Source organism: Panthera tigris, chromosome B3, assembly GCF_018350195.1.
Source record: "Panthera tigris isolate Pti1 chromosome B3, P.tigris_Pti1_mat1.1, whole genome shotgun sequence".
Classification (NCBI taxonomy): domain Eukaryota; kingdom Metazoa; phylum Chordata; class Mammalia; order Carnivora; family Felidae; genus Panthera; species Panthera tigris.
Window position 1 is genome coordinate 62,359,892 of NC_056665.1, and position 16,334 is coordinate 62,376,225.

Genomic DNA, 16,334 nt, shown 5'->3' on the forward strand with positions numbered 1-16,334 from the left:
CAGTGCTCAAGGGCTCAGAGGTGCTGCCACAGAGACCCGTGCTGAGCCGATCCCTCCCAAGCACACTGACCTCTGACCCATGGTGGAGTCCAGGTAGCACAGGTGTTCTGAGATGCCTATTCCCCAAGCTCCACCCCAACATGGCGTGATCTCAGCCCTAACAAATGGAGCCCCGGGGGAACAGAGCAGCTGCTGGGAGTGGATGCCTCTAAAAATCAGCAGAAACAGAGGCTAGGTTTTGGCAGGTTTTTTCCCCCCAGAAAGAAGAGGCTACCAGATTCAAATACATGGAGAAGAGCAATGCTTCTTGTGTCCTGGGCTCCCTGCTAGAAGTGTAGCTGAAAAAAGGGGTGGCTGCCTGCCTGCCCCCAAGTGCCCACCCAGGGGAATGTAGGGCCCGGAAGTTAGAGAGTCACCAAAGCCTTCCCGACAAGCCCTGGAAGAGCCAGAAGGCTTCCTGCTGAGTCCATTTTAAACCACTGAACACTTTTCAGTTAGGCCCTCCACTGGCCATGGCCTTCATTAATGTCCCACAGAATCTTCAGACCAGAAAGTGTGGCTACAAATGCCCCTTCCACCCCATGCCTGCCCACATCTTGCCGTGTCTGGCCTTGCTGGCTGGCCCAGCTCTGAGGCCTGAGCACTTGGCAGCTGAGCAGCAGGAGAGCCGCTGTATCTCTGCTTCCAAAGAAAGGCCTCGAGGTGCTGGGAAAAGGGGTGAAGGGTCGGGATTAGTGGAAGTCTGCGTTGAAGGCTCTGCCGATGATCAGTCGCCTCACCTCACTGGTCCCACCCCCAATCTCATACAGTTTGGCATCTCGCAGAAAGCGGCCCATGGGAAAGTCATTGATGTAGCCATTGGCACCTGCAGCCAGGGTTTGGGCAGAGAAGAAAGGACAATAAAGGGTGATGGGCAGTGAGGAAAGCTAATAGAAAGCCAAGTTTATAGAAACACGCCAGAGGAGGACAGACCGATTGAAGAGAAGCAGCTAACACTGGTGAGAATGTGGGGAGTACCCGGCTGCGGGGTGGGGTGGGGGGGGAAGGGGTGGGTGGGTATGGATGCATGGGGCTGGAAGGGCATCCAGAGTGCTGAGGATACCAGGCAAAGGTTGGGAGAGCCACTGGCAGACCTGGGAAGGGGGGCAAAAAGTTACTGCGGAGTACTTACTGGGTGCCAGGTCCAGCCAGGGAAGTTAAGTAATTTGCATGAGTCACAAAACCGGGCAGTGGTAGAGCAAGGGTTCAAACCTAAGTCTTCTGGCTCAGGTGTGTACTCTTAACTACTGTGCAGCAGTGAAACAAGGCCATCTAGCCCCGGAGGCTTATCTCCCTCCCCATTTCCTACGGTTCACAGGACCAGGCCAGAAGGAGGAGAAGGGGCATTGCTGAAAGTAGGAACAGCTTGACCTCTAGCACTTTTCCCCATTTGTTTTAAGATGTCCTCCTAGTACCTGGGGCGGGAGCCTAAGGGTACCAGCTTCACTGCAGTCAGCCAAAGCACAGAGTGAGTGAAGAGGAAGCCTCTTTCTGTGGTTGGGAGTAGGGAGTGGGGGCCACTCACCAAAACACTGAATGCCATCCAGAGCTACCTGTGTGGCGCACTCAGCCGAGTAAAGAACCACCCCTGCGCAGTCCTATGGGAGGAGGCTCTGGGTCAGCGGGGCCCTGCCAGGGCCCCGCAGGAGGGAGTCCCAACGGCCGGCCCTTACCTTGGGAGTGCAGTGGCCCTGATCACAGGCCTTGGCAACATTGTAGACGTACTGCCGACACGCCATGAGGCGGGTGTACATGTCGGCCATCTTCCCCTGCATCAGCTGGGGACAAAGGAAGGTCACAAGTCAACATGCTGGAGCCACATTCCTCTCAGACGCTCCCCCTAGTTGCCACAAGCAGGTCAGCAGTAGTGACCTGATAGCCAGGCACGGGGATACCAGGGCACAGAGAGAGACAGCACTTGCCTAGGACAACAGGGATGGCCAGAGAGCTGCCGTCGCTATGGACTCTGCACACTGAAATGGCCCTCCACCTACGGCAACCCACATTAACATCCCATGGTGGCTTCAGACCAGGAGGTGTGACTAGAAATGCTGCTCCCTCTCCCCCTGCCTGCCTACAATCTGCACGCTTCACCTTGCAGCCTTACGACGTCTAGCTCATTGATCTCAAATAGGAAGTGAGGGGACCTGTGATCACCCTCCCGACAAGTTCCAAAGCCAGGGAGCATGCCGAGGCCTGCATTCCAAGCATTCAGACTCATGTTGGTGGCAAGAGACAGTAATAAATGAGACTCTTGCTCATTTATTAAAGAAAATTTGAGCCCAATGAAAAAAGTACATTTCAGCACAAGCATTTCCATTCACCTGGAAGTGGCCAATCTTCTGGCCAAAGGCTTCCCTCATGTGCAGGTAGGGAATGGTGTGGTCGAGGACAGCCTGCATGAGCCTGCCAGGAAAGAGAAAGACACCGGGGAGGTGCCTTGCTGTATCCCCATTGCCACCTGGGGTGGCAAAATGCCAACGTGGGAAGGCTTGGAGTGATATAGCTTGGTAAGACAAGGAACTGGAGTCCCAGGGAGGAGAAAAGGAGCATGAGGACTCTTATCATCCCTGCTCAGTCACTGCCCTGACTGCCCAGGCCTTAGGCCCCTTTCCCTGACACCAGATAGAGTGGCAGGACCTCTGTGCAGGCAGGCCGTAGAGCCTGGGCATCCTGTTCCAGCCTGATTAATTAAGCAGGATAGTCCCTTAGGCCCTTTGTCTCTCATATAATAATATTTACCTTCATTGTGAAGAAATTAAATATGGGAGGAGGACGTTTGTTCATTTCATCTCCAGGAAAGAAGGTGCATCTTCCAGGAGGCGGCTCCCATTGGCCCCCAAAGGGAAGTCGGCGATGGTACCGCCTGCCAAAAGCCCAGCTCTGCCAAGCCTCATACTCACCCAAGGGGCCCACCAGCCAGCACCAGCCGTTCCAGGTCCAGCCCACTCATCAGCACGTAGACGCCCTTACCTAGATGGCCCAGGATGTTGGCAGCTGCCAGGAAAAATGCTGGTCAGAGGGAAGAAGGCTATTCACAGCCTCCTCATTAAAAAAAAAAAATTTTTTTTAATGTTTATTTATTCTTGAGAGAGACAGAGTATGAGTGGGGTAGGGGCAGAGAGAGAGGGAGACACAGAATCTGAAGCAGGCTCCAGGCTCTGAGCTGTCAGCACAGAGCCCAATGTGGGGCTTGAACCCACGAACCGTGAGATCATGACCTGAGCCAAAGTCGGACGCTTAATGGAGTGAAGCCACCCAGGCGCTCCCAGACTCCTCGCTTTTATAAAAGCTGCTAGGTTTGGTACCTAGCTTTCACACAGGCACTAAAATGTCACCTGACCTCAAGTAGGGTTCTGAGTGAGAGAAAAGAATGAAGTTTACCACTTCCAGTCAGAAGTAGAGCTTGCTAGAGGGACTCTCCCCCCACACCGCCAACCCATCAGGCACATGCGCGTGCACACACACACACACACACACACACACACACCATCCACAAGACCAGACACAAAGTCCCCATCCTTAGATCTTCCCCTTCTCTTCCTCAATTGCCATGGAACCTCTCCCTAGTTCTTTTTATCCATGCCCATAAAGGCGAGAATTAGTGTCCCCCAGGTTGAGTCTGCTCTGCTCCAGTATCATCCCCTCTCACCCTGACAAAAGTGATCTATGGAAGAGTCTTTGTCCAAGAGATGGGTCATTCAGTGCTAGTTACAGAAACTGCTAGGGGCTGCTACTGGCTGGCTCAGTCAGTAGAGTGTGTGGCTGTTGATCTCAGGGTCATGAGTTCAAGCCCCATGTTGGGTGTGGAGCCTACTTATAATACAGTACAATACAATACAATACAGAAATTGCTGAACGCCTCTCCACCCTGGAAGCCAGGACACTGGATGGCCTTGGGAGGTGTGAACAGGAAACAGAGAACAGCATGGACACCACTGACCTGCCTGATGATGGTGGTTGTTTCCTACCGACACAGAAGGATCTGTACTGATTACTCCTGCTCCCTAGAGCTCCTTGTAACCAAAGCATCCTTTTCTGGGGTCCTGGGTCACCGGGGAAAGGGATGGTCTATGGCTGAGGCACAGAGCACACCTAGCTGGCCATCAAATCTATGCCCATTAATCATGTCTCATTAGCACATGATGGGTATGCTGGCTCTCCCATGATGTGTCATGTTTTCAGTTACACTTCAGGGGTGAAAATACTCGAATTGCCAGGTTTTCACTGAGTCTGGCTTCCATCAGTTTATTTGAATGGTTGTTAGCCTCGTTCACGCCTACCTCACAGGAACTATTCAGGGACACACACAAACGAGGATGTCTGAAGGACATTAGAGAGTGAGGGCACATCTTACCTGTCTGTTCCAGACACTGGAATCCCACCCTGCACAGTGTGTTATCCATAGAGGAAGAAGCACCCTTCATTGCAGCCATGGTCAGGCACACAGCTCTGGCCAGAAGGACAGTTGCCCGGCAGCCCGAGTCCCACACGGACAGGCCAAAGGGCAAGTGGAGCAGTGGGAGGCCCATTGCCTAGACGCATGTCATCGGTAAGCTGACAATGGTGAGCTTCTCTTACCCAGAGATGGGCTTTCTCGGTTTATGAAAGGGTCAGGACAGGGGTTTGTCCATTCGAGACTCACCGGGAACCTTGCAGTCTTCAAAGATTAGCTCGCAGGTGTTAGAGCCCCTCATCCCCAGCTTGTCCAGCTTCTTGGAGGTGCTGAAGCCAGGCATACCCTTTATAGGAATAAAAGGTGGCCTGATTACAGACCAGTCCCCAAGGAAGGCTAGTAAAAGGCAGACTCCTGGGAAACGCCTGCCTTCCCATCCAGTCCCTGAATTTGTACAACACACTGCATCCTACTCTCAGGGCCCCCACTCTGTATGACTGCTCTACTCCTTGACGCTCTGGCCCTAACACCCCCCCACCCCTGCTGCTAGGTGCATTCTCCCCACTTCTCACCAGAGCGGTTCTTTCTCAGTGAAACACTCACTCCCTGGGTGCTCCCTGACCTTTGCTGCCTTTGTTTCCTTTCCTCAGGGGAGAGCACTTCCAAGATCCTCTCTGCAGCCCACTCAATTCCTTTGCCTCTGTACCCGAGTCCCACCCAGGATCAATTCAGCCATCTATGTGCTTTGGCCTGGCTAATCAGATTCCGAGTGCATTGCCCAAGTGACTAGCAGAGAGTGTCAGATGGACAGGCTGACAGGAGTGGTGCCACAGGACCTTGAGATTTCCAACCTCAGCCAGCCCTTTGGACCCTCACTTTTCCTATTCTTCAAACCTGGTCAGCCCCTTCTCTGTGGAGGGTATTGCAAACCTTTATGATACTCATTCATGGGATTCTCTCCCCAATCCCCCACTCCTGTGGTTCCCAGCCCTCACACCTTGAGGTCATGAGGCAGATGGCTCCTCCACCATCACCTGTAACCCGGCCTTACCTCTTTCTCCTGGCTCACAGTTGGGCCTTGCTCACCTGCTCCCACACACTTCAATGTCTCCCTCTCCTCTTTTCCTTTCTCTCTACCAAATAATTTGCTCAGTTCTCTCCCAATCTTCAAAACAAACTCAAATGCCCACCTTTTCATTCCAACTCCAGCTCTAGCTCCCCCCTGCTTTGCCGCAGTCTTCGGTCACCCCCCCACCTGCATTCTCATTCATGCTGTGGTCTCCAGAGCTGCTCTCCCCAAGGCCACCAATGACATCCTCGTTGTCAAAGCCAGTTGCCTTTCAGTCTTCATCTTCCTGGACTGCTTTGTGTGGCCTAGCTCTACGGAAGGCTCCACCATTCTTTGACTTGACCCATCCTGGGCTCCACTTTGGCCACCCTCCTTTCTGTCAGCTCTTGTGCCTCACCCCCGCCTCAGGGAGCCTTGGCAGAGCACATGCTGGTTGTGTCTGCCACCAGCTGAAGGGAGCCATCTCTGGTACCACCGTCAGGAGACAAAAGCCTCCCATCATGCACTGTCCTCCACTCACCTTCTCCACGATAAAGGCCGTGATGCCTCGAGAGGCTGGCACAGCAGCCAGATCAGTCTTAGCATAGACAATAAGGATGTCAGCGTCGGGGCCATTGGTGATCCAGAACTTGTTGCCATTCAGGATGTAGTGATCGCCTAAGGACAGGAAGTTAGCTACTTGCTCAAGCCATGGTGGCCTGTCTCACCACTCGGTTCATAGACCTGCTGCTGGGAAACAGTTCTGGAAACCCAGCAGCGGCCACCCCTGGTTACTACTCCCTCACCCTGAGGAGGTCTGTCTCTCTGTCCATTTCAGCTCCCACTCCAGAAGCTCCCAAGAGGTGCCTCACCTTTCTTTTCTGCTTTTAGCTTCATGGAGACAACATCAGAGCCAGCGTTGGGCTCACTCATGGCCAGGGCTCCTATGTACTCGCCGCTGATCAGCTGCAAGGGAAACCGCAAGGGCTGGTTATGACTCAGAAGTGCCCTACAGGAGCTCACTTGTCCTGCTTTCACCTGTGCACATGACACCCCTTCAAACGCATCTCAGACCAGGTATTGGTAAAGTCCTAGAAGAGAAGCCCACCGTCTACAAAACTGAAAATATCTCTGCTTTCCCATTCCCTTCACAAGGGAAGCAAGTCCTGGTCTTGCATTTCTTAGAATGCTCTGCAAATGTTGTCCAGGGACCGACTCAGGACTTCTGGTCCTAGTTTTAATTCTTCTTACCGAATTATTTTAAAGCAAATCCCTGACCCTTTCCTCACTGTACCCGGTTGAGGGCAGCACACTGTAGGGAGCAAGTCTGACCGGCCCTTGCCGACAGGGGAGGGTGCCTCAGTGTTGGTGGTGGCCCTGTGACACTGGCGTGTTTCTCCATTCCCATTTCCTCACCTTGGGGAGATACTTTTCCTTCTGGGCCTCATTTCCATTGCGCACAATTTGGTTGACGCAGAGGTTGGAGTGAGCGCCGTAACTGAGCCCCACTGCTCCAGAAGCTCGAGATATCTCCTCCATCACCAGAACTTGTTCCAGGTAGCCCAGGCCAGAGCCGCCATACTGAGCTGGGAGTGGAGGTGATGCAGTAGAGTGGAAAAGGTAGCCCAGATTAAATTGGGATGTTCACAGGAATGATTATTGGCAGCAAAGAACATACTCTGCAGCACCCATTCCCAGTTACCCCTAGCAAGGTTGACAGGCTGATGCCGTGCGCTCTGATTTACAAGCTCACAGAACTGGTTTTGTCTGCTGCCTCTGGTCAGCTGAGGCGTGGTTCAGGAAATAGTCATTGCAATGCCTGCATTATCCCAGATAGACCACTTGATGAAGACAAGAGAGCCTGAGCACCCGCTACTTGGAAGGGCAGATGAATAAATGGAAGAGGACCTGGAGTTAACCAAGAAACACAGAGAGGGAGGGTCAGAGCACTAAGAATAGGTCCCAAGCAAAGAATGCCATGTGCAAAAGGCCCGAGGAAGGTGAGATTTCATAGCACAGGTGTTTAGACTTAATAAAGCAGGATTATCAAATCGATATATTGAACACCTTAAGCTCACACAATGTTACAGGTCAATTCTATCTCAAAAAAGTTAAAACAAAACAAAAAAGCAAAACTAGTATCCGGGAGCACGAGAGCCACAGCTAGTGAATTTCAGAACTCCTCACCAGAAAACGTGGCTTTTCCTTGGCAACTGATCCCAAATCGACAGGTTTGGACCATCTGGTGCTACCACCCTCCCACCCCCAGCCTTGCTCTTTGGGTAAATCTTGGTAAGACTCTTTGCACACAGGAGTGCCTGGCTGGCTCAGTCAGTGGAGCATGCGGCTCTTGATCTTGGGGTTATGAGTTCGAGTCCCACGACAGGTATAGAGATGACTTTAAATAATAAAATAAGATCTTAAGAAAAAAATAAAAGACTCTTTGCACACGTTTACTCTGACCAAGGAGTCAGGCTCATCCTAGGCTCCGGGAAAGATTAGCCCAATTCTCTTCAGTCTGGGAAGGAAAGACCACAGGTGGGTGACACTGGACAGAGCCACCAGGACAACAAGGTGGAAACCAGAGCTCACCAGAACTGGCTTTCTTGGGGGGGGGGGGCTCTTAAACCCCCAAGACACAGTGGAAGGAAGTCTTGTTTGGGAGTTTCCAGTGGCCTTCCCCTCTACCATTTTACTTTTTAAGTAGGCTTCACACCCAGCACAAAGTCTAATGTGGGGCTTGAACTCAACGGCCCTGAGATCAAGAGTCCTGCTCTTAACTGACAGAGCCACCCAGGTGCCCTGCTCCTACCATTTTCCATTAGGATGGGTCTAAATTTTTAAGTCTTCCATTTTGTCATTACTCTTAAATCAGCTCAAATCCCAGGAATTGTCTCCAAGCAGCAAGAGGGGGATGTAAGAACTGTGTTCTGCCTCTGGTCCAATATAAGTACAAGCTGAAGCAGCGTGGGCTGTCCAGGCCTCGGCAGGTAAGACCACAGGCTTATTTCTTCACTGGGTACTGCAAGCCCCACTGGGCCTCTCCTTCAGAGGCCAACATCCAAACCGAAGCCCGTCAGCTCTGTGCTCTCTCCTCCTGGAAACAAGTAGTAAGACCCATAGGGGACAATGGGCAGGCCAGGAAGAGCCTATTAAAGACATCATCTGGCCACCTCACGGGGAGGCTCTCAAAATAAGCTCCAGGGTCAGCTGTGGGCACAAGACATAGGCAGTCCCCACAGGGACACCCCTGTCCTGAGTGGTCCTGCCTAGATGCTCCTGGTAGAGTAGAACTTAGGGAGTAGAGGAGACAGTAAGACATGCAAGACAGTTGCGTGATAATGGAGTTTTCTAAACTCCCCAAATCACCTGGGGGAGCTTAGTAAGCATGCAGAGTTCAAGAGTCTGATCCTCATCCATCACCGCACTGGCCTCATCTCTTTGCCTTCCAGATGTCACTGCCTAAAGGAATAGAGTGGACTCTTCTCTGGGCTGATAGTCTTCTGTGGGTGCTTTCTCAGGTCCAAGAGGAAGTTTCTGCCCCTGAGTTTCTTTCAGCATGATCTTTCCCCTCCTCTCCTGTTTCTTTTGGGAACAGTGCAAAAGGGCATGTGAGTTCTCATTAGGGAAGGAAACTATACTCACCAGGGGCAGTGATGCCTAAGACCCCCAGGTTTCCCAGCTGCTTCCAAAACTCCTGCCAACAGAAAGGAGTGCAGTGAGCTGTGAGAAGGCAGCCAGTCTCAGGTGTCTGGCACATCTGGAATGAGACCCAGACGCTTCACAGATAGGGGCTGCATTCTTTGGGAGCACATTTACCACAAGACTGTGTGAGCTCTTCCAGGTAGCGGTTCGATTCCCAGCCCAGACTAGCCCAGCCCCCAAGCTGCCCCCTTGTCGCTCTGCACCCCCCCACCCTCTGGCGTGGGCATCATGACTCACTCGAAGGTTCTTGAACTCATTGCTCTGATCAATCTCCTGGGCCTGGGGGGCTAGGTGCTCCTGAAGAAACTTAGCCATGGTCTGACGAAGCTAGAAGGAAAGAGGTGGACAGATGCCACTGAAACACTACACTATTGCCACTAAGAACAGCATCTTCACTATCGAGGACACATTCAGGAAAACAGGCTACAAACAACCCACCAAACAGCATCAGATTGAAACTTAGAGGGCATACTAGTTTATACTTTCCCAGAGATGATCTTTATGTCTTTTAAGGTCCTCAGCTTAGACAGTTTGAGTATTTTTTTAAACAGTTAAAAAATAAATTTTTTTAATGTTTATTTATTTTTGAGAGAGCGAGAGAGAGAGTGCAAGCGGGGGAGAGGCAGAGAGAGAGGGAGACACAGAATCCAAAGCAGGCTGTGGGCTCCGAGCTGTCAACACAGAGCCCGACATGGGCCTTGAACTCACCAACTGTGAGATCACAACCTGAGCAGAAGTCGGATGCTTAACCAACTGAGCCACCCAGGTGACCCAGACAGCTTGAGTATTTTTAAAATGTCACTCCCCTAAATAAGATCACTCCATGCCTTTTCATTATACCTAGGAAGGCTCTTTACTCAGGCTTATTAAGGCCCTGCATGAGCTGACCCCTCCTGACTCTTCCAGCCTTCTCCAGTACCTTCCTCACCCCCACTCACTGTGCTCCAGCCCACCCTCTTCAGTTTCTGGCACATGCCAGGCTTTCTGCCCCTGAGCCTTTGACAAAAAGGATACCCAAAGAGATTAGAAACTATTGGCAGAAACGTTTGAGAGCCAGGATTTAACCCCTTCCTGCCTGAGGCGATTCAAAGCTCTGTTTACTGACTGCAAACCCAAACGGTTGCTGGCTGGCGTTTCTAGAAGCTCAGGCACTTGCTTAACAGGAGAATCAGGTTCCTGGGGAATTCTGTGCCAGCATCCAAATAAAGTCACTTTCTTCCAGGAAGGCTCTAGTTCAGCTCCCTCTGTAAGGACCTTTCAAGTTACAGTTCGGCGTTGTGCCCTGACCCAGTAGGCTGAAGAATTACAGCAGATTACACTCTGCATTTCAAAGCCCCTAAGGTGTGTATTGGACAAAGATTCCCTGATGATGACGATTAACGAGGCTTGAGAACCACAGTCTTAAGGCAGTGTTCAGATGTAAGTGGACTTTAGACAGATTAAGGATCTTTCCGTCACACTCGAGTGGCTCTGCCAATCCTCCTCCAAAACACCATCAGTCTCCCAGCAGCCTTCTTTTCTCTGACTCCTTATCTAACTCGAAAGCTAGGCTTTGCTGCCTCCACAGAAGTGAGGTTGAGACCAGCGCCCGCTCTCGCGCTCCCACTGCGGCAGCAGGGTGGGCGCCGGGCAGAGAACGTCGAGGCGACCACGGAGCAGGGCGATGCGGCCTGGCCAGCAGGCCTTGGGGCCCGGAAGGGGATCGGGCTCCCTACCTGCTTCTGCTCCTCGCTTAGCCCGTTGATCGCATCGTCCACGGGCAAGAGGGAGTGGGCCCGCTGTGACACGACGCTGGCGAGCGGCGCCAGCGGAGTCCGCAGCCTCCAATTCGCGACGCGCCGTCCCAGAAGGCAAGCTGCGGTCGCCATCTCGCCCTTGCACTGGAAGCTGAGGCAGAGCGCCAGAGGCAGGGGCGCGGAGCCCGCCCCGCAGGCTCCACCAATCCCGGGCTTCGCTGCCCCCGCCCAATCGGCGAGGGGTGGGTCTCCAGCAGCCTATCACCCTCTGCTGCCGGCTGGAACGCCAAGCTGGCCTTGGCCACAACACGAGCCAATCAGCGGTGACCTTCCGCGTAACTACGCCGTGGTGGGGTTGGTGGTGGGGGCGCCGGAACCGCTATGATGAAGTCGCTCCTAGGTTGGGACTTTTTTTTAGTAGAAGAGCAAGAAAGGCGTTTTGTGAGTGGAGTAGTCCCTCACTACTCCGCGTTGAAGTAGCAGTCTGTAGTTCCTCTGCAGGAAAGGAAGTGTTAAAACAGCCTGGGATGCCCAGTGCTTGGAAATAAATCGTTAAAGCCATGGGACGGCTAAGAAGTGTTGGCTCCAGTGTGCACACTGTTAGAAGTCAATAAATGTTGTTTTATTACGTCACAGGGTTTCTCGATTTTGGAGTTTCGTGGGAAAGAGTTGCTGTCTTCTAAATTATTTAAGAACAGCAATTGGGGGCACCTGTGTGGCTTAGTCGGTTAAGCGTGGGACTCTGGATTTTGGCTCAGGTCATGATCTCATGGTTTGTGAGTTGAGCCCTGCTTTGAGCTTTGTGCTGGAAGTGCGGAGCCTGCTTGAGATTCTTTCTCTCATTCCCTCTCTCTGTGCCCCTCCCCGGCTCACACACACACTCTCTTTCTCTCAAAAGAAAGAAGGAAACAAAAAACAAACCAAAAAACAAAAAAACCCAAAAAACAAACCAGCAATCAGGACTTTTTAAAAACAGGGTTGGGGGTGAGGATACAGAAAAGGAAGAGTAGTGTATTACAAGTATTAAAAAGAAAACCCAAAGCCATAGTGGAGCCACTTAAGGCTCTAAGTCACTAAACCATGACTGCCTAAACTAGGCAGTTTCACCTCCCCAAGAATGTAACCTTTAACCACCCAATCATGGGAACTTCCTAGTGTTGAAAATCCTAGTGTTGAAATTTTCTAGACAATTTATTGATAGGCCCCTCGTTTTCCCCTTAGGATAGACCTTTCCTGAAACAATCGTTCTTTGCTAATAATTTCCTTTTCCTATTCCATTGCTACTTTAAAAAACCTTTCCTTTTCTTTAATTATTTAATGTTTATTTATTTTTGAAGGAGACAGAATGCAAGCAGGGGAGGAGCAGAGAGAGGGAGACACAGAATCCCACCAGGCTCTGAGCTGTCAGCACGGATCCCGATGCGGAGCTCAAACTTGTGAACTGTGAGATATGACCTGAGCAAAAGTCGGAGGCTTTAACTGAGCCACACAGGTACCCCAAATCCTTTCCTTTTCTACAACTCTATGGAGCTCCTTTCTATTTGCTAGATGGGATACTGCCCTTGTCATGAGACATTTAATAAAGCCAATTAGATCTTTAAAATTTACTCAGTTGAATTTTTGTTATTTAACAGGGGAAGAGGAGAGCTGATGGAATTAAGCCTCTATCCCCCCCCCCCCCCCTTTGCTGTTTTCCTCCACCAACGTGGTGGACCAATGCCCTGAACAGTTCATCTTCAAGTAGTTTAGCACCCTGAGTTCTGGGATGAAGATGAAATGAAATGAAAACAATACCACCTTTCATGAAAATGAAAACACCACCAATACCACCACTGCAAGGCTGTTGGGAGTGTTGACAAGGAAGCCATAGGCCCAAGGTGGAGTCACTTGCCCCAGGACAGCAGATCAAGACTTAATCGCAGTTTCAATTTCTCCAGGAGTAGAATTCTTTTTTTCCTTTTTTTTTTTTTTTTTTTTTGAGAGAGAGAAATGGTGTGTACGCGCATGCACACGATTCAGAGGGGCAGAAAGAGAATCCCTAGCAGGCTCCAGGCCGATGTTAAAAATTTTTAATCTTTAAAACAACAACAACAACAACAACAAAAATGGGGTGCTGGGTGACCCAGTCAGTTAAGCATCCAACTTTGGCTCAGGTCATGATCTTGTGGTTGGTGGGTTTGAGCCCTGCGTTGGGCTCTATACTGTGACAGGTGGAGCCTGGAGCCTGCTTTGGGTTCTGCATCTCCCTCTCTCTCTGCTCCTCCCCTGCTCACACTGTCTTTCTCTCTCATTCAAAAATAAACATTAAAAACCATTATTTTCTAGTAATCTCCACACCCAACATGGGGCTTGACCTCATAACCCAGAGACCAAGAGTCATGTGCTTTACCAACTGAGCCAGCCAGGTGTCCCAAATATAAAATCTTAAAAAAAAAAAAAAAAAAAGAAAAGAAAAGAAAAGAAATTTGCCTGTGAACAGAAGATGGACAGTAGCCAGAAGGGATGAAAGTTGGGAGTGTCTATTGGAGAGGAAGTTGAATATCTGAGGGTTACAAAGGCATGGTAAAAGCGTGCACCAAGGATAGAGACTGAGAGCCAGCACTATAGTGGAAGTTGAGAGCAAGATTATTAAGGGAATCATTTGAAGATAAATTTTGAACTTTGATATAATCTTTGTTAGGTTAGGTGTGGGAAATACAATCCAGCAAGACAGGTATTATCTCTACTGATAAGAGATGAGACTAAGACAGTCAGAGAAAGACAGATACCATGTGTTTTCACTCATATGTGGATCTTGAAAAACTTAACAGACCATGGGGGAGGGGAAGGGGAAAAAAAAAGTTACAGAGAAGAAGGGAGGCAAATCATAAGAGACTCTTGGATACTGAGAACAAACTGAGGGTTGATGGGGGGTGGGGAAGAGGGGAAAGTGGGTGATGGGCACTGAGAAGGGCACTTGTTGGGATGAGCACTGGGTGTCGTATGGAAACTAATTTGACAATAAATTATATTGAAAAAAAAAAAAGAAACCTGAAAAAAATTTTTTAAAAAATTAAACTTAAAAAAAAAAAAAAGAAATGAGACTAAGAGAAGTAATTTGCAAAGACCACTTTTTAGTGCCTGGGCTGGGATTCCAACACATACCCATCTGGCTAGGGATGGGTTGTAAACTGAAGTTTTCACATTCTTATTTTATAAAGAATTCTTACTGTCACCCCTGCTGAAAACCTCTTAAGTATGTACATTTCTTCCCCCCACAATTTGTGCCATACATTAGAGTTGGCCCCTGAAGAACATGGGTTTGAAATTGCATGGGTCCACTTATATATTGATTTTCAACACAGTATGGTACTGTAAATGTATTTTCTCCTATGACTTTCTTAATAACATTTTCTTTTCTCAAGCTTACCTTAAATATACAGTATTGATACATAAAACATACAAAATGGGTGTTGACCAACTATGTTATTGGTTAGGCCAAGAGGTTATTGATAAAGTTTTTGGGGAGTCAAAAGCTCTATGCAGATTTTCAAGGTGCCTGGCTAGCTCAGGTGGTAGGGCATGTGACTCTCGATCTCAAGCTTGTAAATTCGAGCCCTATGTTGGGCGTAGAGATTACTTAAAATAAATACATCTCACCTAATAAAAATTCTAAGATTTTTTTTAAGTGATATAGATTTTCAGCTGCACCCATGGGAGAGGGGTCAGTGTCCTTTACCTCTGCCTTGTTCAAGGGTCATCTGTGTTTCGTGTAGCTTTCTTGTGTTTCAAATCCTCCCTTACACCTTTGCTGTCATGGCCCTAACACATTTCATTTCTGTTTTCCTGATGTCCTTGACACTCCTGTCTCAATCCCACCATCCATCTTTAACACCAATGCTGGATTCATTTTTCTAAAATAGTACGATGACTGCCTGCTGAAAATTTCTCAGGGATTCATATTGCCTAGATTTGTGGTTTCCAGAATGTGAGCCAAGGTACCCATGGGCAGCAAACTCAGAGGGATACCATGGATATTTTAAGCTTTGGGGTGAATCACAGTGATACTTGACATCTATTAGAAAATATAGTTACTACTAGCTTGAAGTAGGTCAGTTTCAACATTAGGTCATTTAGGTTCCTTTCAGTGTCAAACAGGGAATGAAGGTGGTAGTGTCCAACTTGATTCCACGGTTTGAGAAGTTAAGCAGTGCCTAACGTTCTGGTGAGAGAAGAAGCTTTTCTAAAAGCCTGAAACATAAGGAAAGACATTTTAGATTTATAAATCAGCATGTACATAAACTTCATATAAACCTTCATATAAGCCTGATTTATGGCCAACCAAGCATACATTGTACATCTGAAGCCCTAAAGGAAAAATATCTTGTTCTTAAGATATCAATCAATATTCCTACTCTCTGTGCTCCTTGACAGTAAACTCATTAAACTCATAAAACTCATGATTCATACCTGTATGTTAAGCTATTACCTTTTGAGCTTTTACCAAATGCAAAAAAAATTTAACAACGCAAAAACTGTTCAATGTAAAAACTGTTCATTCTCTGGAGCACCTTCCCTGTGAAAAGCATGATGTCTGGGCAGCTGTTCTTACTTGGGCTCTAATAAAACTCCTTGCTTTTAGAGATTCTTAAAAGTTTGTTCATTTTGCACTGATGATTGCATTAGTAATTATAGTTAGTTAAAAATGAAACACAGGGCGCCTGGCTGGCTCAATGGGAAGAGCAGGTGACTCTTGCTCCTGGGGTCACGAGTTCAAGCCCCACATTGGGTGTAGAGATTGCTTAAGTAAATAAATAAACTAAAAAAAGCAATGAAATTTTTCTCTTAGATTTATGTGCATTATTTTTTCAAATACCTACTAAGTTGATGGATCTCACTACTTAAAATAGAACCATTAAGTATTTCTTCAGGTGTCATAAATATTACTAAGACACTAGGGAGAGTTTGGAAACTTCTAGCCTAGATGACAAAAATCCACACCTCTTAGCCTGGCATTTAAGGATCTTCATGACTTCTACTAACACCATGTACGTCCCTGCCCCCACTATTCCCTGGCTCAAATCTTTCTCCAGTATTTGCTTGCTGTTTGACCTTGGGCAAACCAACCTAACTTCTCGGTGCCTATTTCCCTGGCTGTAAAAGGAGGTAATAGTGTTTACCTTGTGATGGTAATGAAGACTACCTAAGAAGTACGATGAGGAACATGTAAAAACACCATGGATGGCATATTACAAGTGCTCACTTAAGGGTCAGACATAATCCCCTCTCATCTTGAACCCTCTGAACAAGCCTAGTTTCCCATACTCATTTCTCCAAGATTCATCTGGACATTTCATGACTCTTTCCCCCTGAAGTTCCAATGATACCCCCTCCCCAGGTTTAATTTGCTAAAGCAGCTCACAGACTCAGA

The 16,334-nt window shown here is 48.8% G+C and overlaps 1 protein-coding gene across 1 annotated transcript; it reads right to left on the reverse strand.

Annotated features, from left to right (window-relative positions):
• Positions 1 to 487: 487 nt before the first annotated feature.
• IVD (isovaleryl-CoA dehydrogenase) lies at positions 488 to 11,437 on the reverse strand. Its single transcript, XM_007081777.2, has 12 exons — positions 10,904 to 11,437; positions 9,426 to 9,515; positions 9,129 to 9,180; positions 6,900 to 7,069; positions 6,356 to 6,449; positions 6,025 to 6,161; positions 4,685 to 4,781; positions 2,943 to 3,036; positions 2,364 to 2,445; positions 1,713 to 1,817; positions 1,565 to 1,637; positions 488 to 865 (listed from the first exon to the last, which is right to left on the reverse strand). Exons 1-12 carry the CDS (start codon positions 11,054 to 11,056, stop codon positions 732 to 734), a joined length of 1,281 nt encoding a protein of 426 aa, XP_007081839.2. The 5' UTR covers positions 11,057 to 11,437; the 3' UTR covers positions 488 to 731.
• Between the last annotated feature and the right edge of the window lie 4,897 nt (positions 11,438 to 16,334).